Below are 12,514 nucleotides of genomic sequence, written 5' to 3'. Positions count from 1 at the left end.
TTTTTGATGTTATAATGTTTTTATTGCATTTGAGGACATTTTCAATAAATACCTTGAGTTTGAGGCCTTGGCTAGGTAATCCATTTGCAGTAGAAATCAGATTTCTCTGGCACAACTCCATTGCCAGCAATGGGAATTATCAAAACTACAAATGCCAGCACATTGAATATTTCAATACTGTATTCAATTGTTCATATCTAAATATTTCAGCTATGAAACAAACCAAATGTAAATGCTTAATATATCGTACAAATCAACATTCTTCACAGAAGAAAACAATGAAAGACTAATTCTCTACAACATGTCACCTGTTCATTAGTTCTTCAATAATATTACTTATGTTATTTCAAGGATAATAAAATTTATGCACCACTACCCATGTTTTCTCAACATTTTTTTATCTAAGTTCTGAAGGGCATAAACAAGGATGTATACAGTCAGAACTGTTTTTATAAACTTTTGATTTTTTTTGTTGCACACCTTACAATAACAAATATATGGAGACAACGACAAATGTACATTTAAGTCATTAGTGGATATATGAATTTTGCCTATATGGCTACTTATATGGGTCTTCTAAATGACAAGATAAAATAACAAAGGTTCATAAGCTCATCCATGCCCTGTGAACTTTAATCCACTCACCAAATAACTTGATTCAGTCACTATTTATTAGTTTTAGAAAATGTTTTTTTAAAAGCTGCAAACCACACTTTATTATACATTTCTGAATCATGAGGGGATAAATTGTGATACAGTTCCCTCATGCTACTGGCTCTTTTGGAGAAAAAAGTTCTGCAATAAAATAAGAGTTTCCAGACTCTTTCAAAAGTTTGAATTGTGTTCTATGACTGACCTTCACTCTACAGTCCCTTTGACCCAGGGCATGGCCCCTGGTACATCTTTTTGAGGTTTAGTTTCTGGGAAGTTTTCAGCAAACCTCTCTCGTGCTTTCTCCCAGTTCTTTTTACTCTTATTTTGGAGAACGTGAACATCTTCAATTGAGGATGGTTTGCCTGTCCCCAAGCCAGCATGCGTTCGCCGAAGCTGAAGCTGGATCTGTTACCAAAAGTTGAGCAGAGACTTATTGTACAGTCAAAGCACACTGAAATCTGCTGTGTCCAACTTAGTACTTTAACTATAATTCTCTGACTTAGAAATGACACAAAAGAAAATCTGTCAAATGCATCAAATACCATACAGGAATACATACATGATTATATTTGGAACTTAAACTCATTTTTCTACATTGTTGTGCTTGTCAATAAGTACAGCTGACTCCACAAAAAAAAAGTGCTCCTTAAATAGCAATCACCAAATTTCACTGAAATGCTGCAGTCTGTCATCTCACTCTAACCAAAAGTAAAGGTAAAAGATGTATTTATACCTACTGTCCTAGCCTCACTTAAGTGAACAGATAGATTAAACATTAAAAGTCATACATAAACTTAATTGCATAAATGGAAAGGAGGACTTCTCATTATTTTGAGAATCATTAAATGTATAATATATGTTAGGCACCATGCTAGGGGCTTTATATTCATGGCATACTTGAAAAAGGTTTTATTATCCCTATTTTAACATACAAAAACTGAACTCCAAACTTGACCTAAGTCCCAATATGACAGAGCACATATTCTAATCTAGGTCTGACTATAAAACTAATGTTCTTCCCATTGTATCTCTATGAAATGAAAAAATTTACATTAAACTCACAGTGATCCATTTATTATTTCTTTAGGTACCAAGTAATTATCAAGAGAGTTCTTTAGTCATTTTACTTTGTAAGGTTTTTGCAAAAGATAATCCAAACTCTGATGAACCATGGGACTGCAGAATTAAATCACTGTAGTTTTTCAAACATTATTCTCTCCATTGCTTGTTATATGCTCTAACTCTTGAACCCAAAACAGATTTTCCAGCTAATATAGAATCTTCCTATTTATAAAGTGACACTGTAACTGGTCCTGCAATTCTTAGTACCAGGAAAAGTAAGGAAGTAATTAAATGCAACTAAAAGACACAGAAAAACCTTTGGCTCAGGAAATAACATTTACTATTCTAGCTTCACTGAGGAAAAAAACTTCAAGAGGCTTCTGAAAAACATTAAAAACAAAATAAAAACAATACACATATGTATATTTGGTGACCATGAATGGCCACAAACGCAGTAATAATGTCTCCTAGCACTTAAGGCAATACCTGGCACATATGAGATATACAGTAAATATGTCTGCTGTAAGAATAAAGAATGAAAGAACACACAAGTCTTACCGGAGTTTTCATTCCTCCACCATCTTTCCCTAGGCCCTCTCCTTTCTTCCAACCCATTTTCTCCAACATCTTCCGACCTTTGTTGCTATCAGTAATTTCGCTTTAAAGAAAATTAAGATGACAGTTGATTTCTACAAGACCATTTAGGTCACATTTATAATATACTCATGAATTTAAAATAATGGGTAAAATTACTTTAGAAAACTGGCATTATCTAACAAAGTTGAAGATACGTAAATTCCAATCCTATATATACCATTTAACAGAAAAGCAGGTGCATGGTACACCAAGACATTAAAGAAATAACCCAGATGTCCAAGATCAAAAATTGTGGCATATTCACACAAGAGAATATTATACAGCAATGCAAATAAAATGTACCTAACAAAATAATGTTGTGGAAAAAATACAGACACAAAATACTGAATTATTCAATTTAAAATTCAAAAATAAGTGAAATTAATCTGTTGCTACTGGAAATCTGCAGAGTGATTACCTTTGGAGAAGAGAGAACAATAGTGATTAAGAGGGGGCATAAGGAGGGTAGGTTTCTGGGGTTACTGAAAATTTTCTATTTCTTGACCAAGAAACGTTTACTTTACAATGTGTTAATTGTATATCATTAATATTGATGCTTACATTTGTGCATTTTTCTGTATATGTTATACATCAATGAAAAAGTTAAAATAAAAAATCTCTTATTCGCTATTTGCATTTTGTTCTGATTTTATGTCCTCCTGCTAATTTAAGGGTATTTTAATTTTATGTTCTACCACATTGTCATTTCGGTTCTACAAAACGTTAAATTAGCTCTTCAATAACAATTAAGCAATGTCATACGAATGTTTCACTTTTTATTTCTGCCTTTTAACTCTAATGTAATCTTCATATTCTCCAGCAATTATTTTAAAAAATATTAGGCTTTAAAAAATATTTGCCACGTTGCTTAGTATATCTAATTCATAATACTATATATTTCATCAAATCTGACGCCACAAATTTTAAGATGTGCTGTTATCTTATGCCACATTAAAAAGTTTGCTTGTATATATAACTGTAAAACTCTATCCAAGTAGTATACCTTAGAATCAATAAAATAATATTTAATCAAAATTTTATATCGAGTTGTCAGTTCCACATGAAAGATTTAAATTTTAACTAAATCCAGAATTTATATTGAGGAAAAAAATGTAGCTAACATATGACTAAACGCAGAAATATGGTCATATTGTAGACCTCAAAATTACATTTTGAGCCTTCTAAATACATTGTATATAAAAGTATACTCACTCAATTGGGTGGCTAGATATGCATATATGTGTGCATATATGTGTGTTTAAGTATGTGTACTCACATATATGCTCAGAACTTTTCTAGGAAATAATGGAATTCTAATTTTAGAGGAAAATGTAAATAGATGTAATATTCTGATCTTATTCTGAACTATTCCTTTAAAACATACCTATCAACATATAAAGCCCTGTACCAAAGCCATTACCCTATGAATGTGATATGGTACAAAGAGTACTAAAAGCAATTAAAGTTAATACTTACGAATGAACAGATGCAGGAGCATCATCTCTTTGAAAAGTTCCTTCACTTCCGATCTGTTCCCTACGTTTTCCAGCTCTATCTTTATATTTTGGATTCTTCAATGCCTTTTCATCCTCATAATCTGTATTCTTTATAAACGAGAAATATTCATTAAAAAAAACAAAGCTGGTAAATAAAAATGTAATGTCTGTATATTTGCCCTACTTGGCAAATATGGTTCAATGTGTTCTCTATTAAACAATGAATTAAAACTTAATGCTGTGTACTCATATTTTCATATGACCTACCAGTATTCAAAAAAAAACCATGTAGAACCAATGGGGTTGGAAAGACTATCTATTTCTCCTTTTCTCTAAGGAACCGAAAGAACCAAAGGACCTAAAATAGTTTGGTTACTGTTCCTTGGAAAGGAAAATGAAGAAAGTCTTCAAAAAATGGATAAAAAGCTTTATGCTTCAACAGCTCCATTTATGTGATTATCAGTCACTCAACAAATAGTTACTGAGTAAAGAGTATGTTAAGTTCCATGCTAGGTGATGCAATGAATACAAAGAAATTTATAATCCCAGAGGGCAAATACACATAATCTTTGGCATGACTGGTTCAACAATAAAAGTATACATAAGATGTGGCAGTGGCACAAAAGAGGAGGTAGTCAATTCAGCTTGGGGCTTCAGAGTAGGCTTCTTTCCACCCTTTGTTATTACTTGCTGATCTTTATACTAAAAGTATGACATTCATCCACAGAGATGCTAGGGGCTGCTAGAGCAATTCAAGGAAAGAACCACATAAGTTTTTACTTAATTTTGCTTTTAATCAGAGAAGAAAAACATAGAATCACTAATCCTCATGGGGTTTTCTCCCCAGAAGATGATACAGAAATTTAGTTAAAATTTTTAAGAAAACACTTTTGATTCTCTCCTTATGTATCTTCTATTGTCCTCCCAAATTATCCCCTTGATATTTATGATTTTTGATTTTTTGATTATGATTTATGATTTTTCTCCCTTAATGAAACAGTAACAACAAAAATATAATTCTGCAGATTTGGCAGCATCTTTTCTCATATCTTCGTGAAGTGTGAGAAGCACTGGACAAATATGCTTAAGACCTAGATTCTATATATAGTTCTGTCATTTAGTAGCTAGGTGACCTTTATGCTTTAGTTTCTCAAATGTAAACTGAAAATATTAATTACCTTCCTGGTTTACTTACATGATTAAATGGTAACTTTATTTACAGCCTTATTGTGGTATATTAACATACAATAAATTATGTAAAAGTGTACAATTAGACACTTTTGAGATGTGTATACATCTATGAAACTATCATCAGAATCTAGATAATAAATATATCCATCTACCACAAAGTATCCTGTCATTTATTATACTCCATCCCTCTATATCCTCCCTGTGCATCCTTCCTCTCCTGTATCCAGGCCACACTGATCTTTCTGTTACATGCTAGTTTGCTTTCCTAGAATTTTATGTAAGTAGAAGTATACACTATGTATTCTTTTTGTCTGGCTTCTTTCACTCAGCATAACTGAATTCATCCACATTGTAGCCTGTATCAATAGCTCAAGCTTTTTTATTGCTAAATAGTATTTGACCATATTGATATATCATAGTTTGCTTATCCATTAGTGATGAACACATGAATTTTTCCCAGTTTTGGCTATTAGAAAAAAGAAGCTGCTATGAACATTTGTTTACTAGTCTTTGTATGAACATTTTGTTTCATTTTTCTTGGAGTAGAACAATGAATCATATAGTAGATGTATATTTAACTTTTAAAGAAACTACTAAAATGTTTTTCGAAACAATCAAACCATTTTATATTCTCACCAGCAGTGTGTGAGAGTTCCAGTTCTCCACATGCCCACCAACACTTGGTATGGTCATTCTTTTCCTTTGGTTTTAATTTGCATTTCCCTAATGACTACTGATACTGAACATCTTTTAATGTCTTTATTTACCAATTGTACATCTGCATGAAGTGTCTATTCAAATCTTTTGCTCGTTTTTTAACTGAGTTGAGTTTTGAGAGTTCATTATATATTATAGATATATAATTTTTATCAGATATATGATTTGTAAATATTTTTCCCAGTCTGTGATTTATCTTTTCATTCTCTTAACAGTGTCTTGGAAGAACAGAAATTCTGGAGGAAGTGTAATTTATTAATTTTTTCTTTTATGGATTGTGCTTTTGGTGTTAAGATATCAAAAAAATCTTTGTCTAACTTTTTTTAAAAAAGGTTTGCTTCTGAAAGTTTTATAGTTTTAGTATTTAAATTCATATCTATGATCCATTTTGAGTTCATTTTATATAAGTTTTAAGGTATGGCAATCTAAGTGGTCTAGCATTGTTTGTTGAAAAAGACCATCTTCTCTCCACCAAACTGCCATCACACTTTTGTTGAAATCACATACACTCTCTTGTTGAAATCACATACACTCTCTCACACACTCACTCACTCACACACACACAGACCTATCTATATGGGTCTATTTCTGTACTCATTCTGTTCCATCGACCTATTTATCTTTATGCCGATACTATACTGTCTTAATTACTGTAGTTTATAATAAGTTTTAAAATCAAGCAGTATTAATCCTCCAACTATGTTCTTCGATGGCACCATTTTAATGCAAAGTTTTTAAAAATGAGAAATGGCTGTTCAAATGTAGGGTATTATCATTTTTCTACTCCAACCTCAACAGTTGTCGAGGTAACAATAAACTAAAAGAAATTATATCAATCTCAAAATCATTCTAAATAACTTTTTATAAATAAAATGGACTATGCATATCTAAAGGCATTTTTACTTGAAACCAGGTGCATGATTTAACATATGTAACAATATTTAACATCCTTACCTGCAAACCATATTTTACTCGTATTTTCTTTAATTCTTTTCTCCTTTCCAACTCTTTTTCCTCCTTGCTTAGTGTTGGAACAACTAAAAGGAAAAAGTGAGTTTAGTTTAAAAAGAAAAACTCACTAAATCTGACAGATATTATATAAAATTAATACTCTTATTTAATAATAAACAACTAATTAATACTATTAGTATCCCATCTGTAGGTTAATCAAAAGTTCAAATATTTACATAAAAGAATCCTGACTTGTGATGATGTCCTTTCAACATTTTAATAAATAAATCTACTTGGAAAGTAAACCAAAACTCAAAGATTATAGGAACGTCACAGTATAGATACCAAAAGAAATATCAAACATCTTAATTTTTTATATAATTATAATAGACCCAAATGAGGGGATATTGTGTATTTTCAAAGGAACATACCCATGTGCAAAGAAAATTTAAAAATCACATAACCCAAATCCAACATTCATGTTATTGTGTGATGTGCCATACTTATTTTCATAATCTAATATCAGAAAACAAAAATATACAATAGTAGAGTTGGTATTTGGGGGAAAAAACTGATGTGAAAAAAAGTCTGTTCTTACTAAATCAAAGTATTCATTTAAATTTAAAAGCCTTAGATAAGTGGGCTTAAAGCAAGAAAGCAAACTTCTACAGCATTATTAACTACAGAAAATAATGGTATATATACAGATGATATAGCAACATAAACTATAAGTAGAAAAGTATACATATCAACCAATAATTCTTAATACCTTGGCCTATTATTTTCTATGCTACTATTATGTGATGGAGTTAAAACTGTAGATGACTTCTTCATATCAGTAAATAGATGTTAAAAGGAAACCAACCTTTATTATAATTATGTCATAATTATTCTTTTGAAGGACATTTAGCTACCAATGCAGTGGTGCTTCAAAAGCCCACTAAACTGGATTAGCAAAAACAGAGCTAATGATTATCTCCTGGTCAGAAAATAAGCTAATGCTATAAATAACAAAGCTAAATTATTATAGAAAAATCAACTATAATCATAATCTACTAGTCTAGGTCTCAAATTTCAAATACATGTCATTTCTTAGTCTCATGTGATAATATTCGCTGAAATATAAATGTATCTCAATACAGCATTATATCATTTAGATATGAAGATGGTAGCCAACTAATTCTTTTGTAGAACATTCCTGTGAATTGAAGCTACCATGCCCACATATAACTGTACATTTGCCACATATAACAGTATGTTTCACATACCAAAAGATTCATCTTTCTTATCAAGACGAAGGTGAGCTCTAACCTGCCCCGGTTCGCAGCCATCACAGGTGTCACTGCCAGGGTGAATATGAAAGGACAATACCGTCTCTCCAATTTTCACTTCATCTCCATGTTCAAGTACATAAGGGTCACATTTCGTTTTAGGCTGAGGAGAAAAATTGCAAAATAGAAATCCAAGAGAGTTTTACATGATTATCTTCTAAGTAATGTCTGATTATTAAAAAAAAAGTGTTTGAGATGGTTCTCAATGAGATAGACACATGAACACATTTCTACAATTTGAGGATGATCCATAATGTTCTACTAGTGGAGAAGAGTTATCTAAACTGATTTTATATTATCAAAATCCACAATCTCCTTATCTCCATACCCAATCCTATCAGAGAAATACCCAACCCAAATTTCAAACAATCTATTATCAAAATGAATCCAAACCCAATATTCATGTTATTGTGTAAAGTGCCATAATCTAATATCAGAATACAAAAATATGCAATAGTACAGTTGGTATTTGGGGGAAAAGATGAAGTGTTTAAAAAGTATATCATATTTTCCCTTCTCCTTGTTTACTTCATTTGCAATTCTTATAGACAAAGAATAAGGCCTCCCTCTCTCCTTTCCAGGGCCAAGTACTTTGCTATGTGTTGGAGATAGAAGAGTTATTAACTGGACAGACATGGCCCCTGCCTTCAAGGAGTTTCCAGTTAAGCAATATTTTCATTAAAACAATTTTTTTTAAATACAAAAAAGGAAGAGTCCGTAAAGTTGCTGTAAGAATATTTACTCTGAATGGCTTTAAAATGCATTTATTTTTAAAAAGAAGGCATAGATAATAATTAGAAGTTAAACCTCAACAGTCAAGTATCCAGTTACACACTTTTTTCAGCACTTTCTGGGAATTCCCTTCCACATAATACATTTGGACTTGAACACTGATCGAAACCAAATGATATATATTACTATGACCTTTAGGAATAAAAACTTTCAGTTGAGTTTTTAAAAATAATATGCAAGTAATTAATACATATACGCACCTGAAGAATCTGTTTTCCATTAACAACTGTACCATTTTGACTGCCTTGATCCACAAGGACATAACTTTGTAAGTCATGGTCAAAATAAATTTCTGCATGAAACTTAAAAAAGAAACCAGGTAATTATAAGGCAGTATAATTTTTTAACCATAGATAACAATCTCTCTATGATAGAATACAACAGACTTTAGTCTCTAATAATTTAACTTTTATTTTTCTGAATACAAAAGTATTATAATACTTTTGGTAGAAATGTGGACACAGAAGAAAAAGTCACCTATAATTCTACCTATAACTACCACTAATAATTTAGTGTGTATCCTACCTTTTCCATTTCTGTAACATAATTGAGACATACTATACAATTTGAAATTATTTTTTTACCTAAATATTTGTCTATATCATTAAAAAAATCTTATTAATATTTGAAACATTCAAGGTCAACTTAGTCTTCCAGTTTTTTGGTACTCAAGACTAATCACCCTCTCCTTGATCCACATTACAACACATTATCGAAGTTACTGCATATGTAAATATCATTGTACTGCTTACATTAGTTTACTCTTTTGCTTACCTCTCAGTACATAATATAGTGCCTCACATATACTGGACATGTACTCAAAACACATCTATTTAATTGGATAAAGAGTTGCAGAGGTATTTAACTTAAAATTTCATATACGATACACTATGGTAGGAATGTAAAATGGTGCAGCAGCTTTCTACTCCTAGGTATATACCAGGAAAAATGAAAACATACATCCAAACAAAAACTTGTACACATAGCAGCATTACTTTTAATAGCCAAAAAGTGGAAATAATTCAAATATCCATCTATTAATGAATAAACAAAATACAGTAAATGAAATATTATTTGGCAATAAAAAGGAATGAAGTACTGACATATGCTACAACATGGATGAATCTTAAAGACATGCTAAGTGAAAGAGCTAACTACAAAAGATTATATGTTCTATGATTCCATTTATATGAAATGTGCAGAATAGGCAAATCCAGAGACAGAAAAACTGGTAGCTGGAAGGAAATGAGGAGTTACTGAGTATGTTTCTTTTTATGGTGATGAAAATGTTCCAAAATTAATGTGGTGATGGTTGCACAACTCCACAAACATACTAAAATCCTTTGAATTATATGCTTTCGATGGGTAAATTGTATATGATATGTGGACTATCAATTACATTGTTCCTTAAAAATTTCATAAACAAATTATAAAATGTTTCAAGCACACAAAAAAACATACTGAACCTGTCTACCTATGACCTAGCCTTAATAAATTTTGCCGTATTTGCTTCAGATATTTAAAATAAATTATCCTTTGATGTGTACTTCACTCTATCCATCCCCCACCCTTCCTTTTCAAAGGTCTGATATTTAATCATGATACATCTCTTTATATTTTTACCACATATATACCCATAAATATGTGTATTCTGCCGGTTTTGGAACTTGATATAAATAGAAATCATACTGTATGAATTTTCTTATTGAGATATAATTTATATATAGGAAATTCACAAATCTTAAATGTATAGTTCGATGAGTTCTAACAAATGTATGCAACTTTATATATTTCTTTTATTTTGCTTTTTTGGCCTAATATTCTGTTATGAAGTAATCCAGTTGTTGTGCAGTTGTGCCATTTTGCTAAATGGTAATACATTGTATGAACAGATGTACCACAATCTAAATATTCTTTTGATGATGGATATCCAGGTTTTTTCCAAGATTTTACTATTTTTTCAAATGTTTCTATGAACGTTCTTGTACATGCAACCTTCTTATGCACATGCAAGTGCTTCTCTGAGATACATACTTAGGAATGAAATTGCTAAACTATAGGCTGTACAAATCTTAAACTTCATTACATACTGCCAATCGTTTTCCAAAGTGGTTATACAAATTTATATTCCCAACAGCAGTCTATAAGAATTCTTAATGCTCTATACAGCCTTAACTAACCCTTGGTATTGTCAAAATTTTTAGTTTTTTCAAGTATAACAGGTGTGAAGCTGAATCTCATCATTGTGATTTTAATTTGCATTTCCCTGATTACTCCTGAGGTTGAAAACCTCTTCTTATATTTATTAGCCATTTGTTTTCTCTTTTGAAAATTTTCTCTTCCTGTCCTTTGTACATTTTATTCAATTGGATTGTTTAGAATAATAACTATATAAGGCTCATATACTGCCATATTTTATTTTCAAAACACTTGAAACCTTATTCCAAAGAGCTGTTCTAAATTATGATCCCATAGGAGTGATATTTAATATAATACGATGAATGAAAACTGACATCTTGGCTTCATTTCTATTTCTTAAATAACTAAGAAGATTGAATGATTTTCACATGTTAATCATGATATGTTCTCTATTGTAAACTGCCTATTTATGTTCCTTACTCATTTACCTATTGGTGTTGCAGTTGGGTTTGAAAAAGTAAATTCGTAGAAGCTTTTAAAATGTAAGCTTTTAATTCGTATAAGCTTTTAAAATGTAAGCTTTTAAATTTGTTTTGTCAGTCTTTTAAATGTGTTTCTTAACATATAAAGAATTTCAAACTTAAATTATTCAAAATTATTTTGTCCTCTGATTTTTTTTCCATTTTTTTCATATACCTCAATATGTGAGATATATATTGTCAAACTGATTTCACACAGCTAATTATCCACCCCACAAGTGGACATTTTAGTTTAAAAGAGATAAAGAAAAAGCAGAAATGCTACCAGAGAACTACCTATATTTTAGATTGAAGTAGAGGAAGGACTTTGCCATTTAAATTACAGATTAGGTTTTCTTCGGGAGCAAAAGAATAAGAATCATTAGAAAGTAAAAAAGCAAGATAATCTGGTCAGAGTTAAGATTATGAGGATTTACTCCTCTCTTAAATGAGTCCAAATACAGTAAAAATAACTAGACTTTCAAACTAATAATGAGACATTTCATTCCAAAAAGACAAAAATCACATAAAATATATACTTTAGATCCATATTATAGTTCATCAAATAGAAACAATATGGATATAATAAAAGGTCAAAAAATAGAGGAGGAAAAAAAGATAACCATAAAAGGGAGGGAGAAAACATAGTAAAGATAAATATGAAGTATAAAGTCCCAGTAGCTAAACCTTATAAGTTTTTTTTTAACTTATAATCTAGTTTGCAACTCTGTCCTTGTTGTTAGTTTCGAAACCCCAACAGTTTTTTCCTGAAACCATTACAGGTTCAACTAAGAAAAGCTATAAATGCGAGAGCACAGATTGCTCTTGGGTTGTAAGACACTCGACTCAAAGGAACTACCTACTAAAATAGCCTAAATCCAGGTCTGGTTCATTTTTTAACTACCATAGTATCTAGCCTATTTATGTCACTCAATAAATATGTGTTCAACAAGTATTACTTTAATACTTAAATTAATCCACATTCTCTACTCCTGTTCCAGATTGTTAAAAATTAAACACAATTTAG

The 12,514-nt window shown here is 30.9% G+C and overlaps 1 protein-coding gene across 1 annotated transcript in view; it reads right to left on the bottom strand.

Annotated features, from left to right (window-relative positions):
- The window catches only part of AGGF1 (angiogenic factor with G-patch and FHA domains 1), a 28,079-nt gene continuing 15,565 nt past the window's right edge, over window positions 1–12,514 (bottom strand). Inside the window, exons 10-15 of the mRNA XM_039874882.1 lie at window positions 9,031–9,132; window positions 7,976–8,141; window positions 6,711–6,793; window positions 3,829–3,956; window positions 2,275–2,374; window positions 1–1,059 (exon numbers count right to left, since the gene is read on the bottom strand). Of these exons, the coding sequence (XP_039730816.1) occupies window positions 859–1,059; window positions 2,275–2,374; window positions 3,829–3,956; window positions 6,711–6,793; window positions 7,976–8,141; window positions 9,031–9,132 (780 nt within the window). The 3' untranslated portion in view covers window positions 1–858. The remainder of the gene's footprint in view (window positions 1,060–2,274; window positions 2,375–3,828; window positions 3,957–6,710; window positions 6,794–7,975; window positions 8,142–9,030; window positions 9,133–12,514) is intronic.

Source organism: Pteropus medius, unplaced genomic scaffold (genome assembly GCF_902729225.1).
Source record: "Pteropus medius unplaced genomic scaffold, Ma_sr-lr_union100, whole genome shotgun sequence".
NCBI classification, from domain to species: domain Eukaryota; kingdom Metazoa; phylum Chordata; class Mammalia; order Chiroptera; family Pteropodidae; genus Pteropus; species Pteropus medius.
The sequence above is the reverse complement of the archived record's forward strand: the minus strand, read 5'-3'. Positions and strand labels throughout refer to the sequence as shown.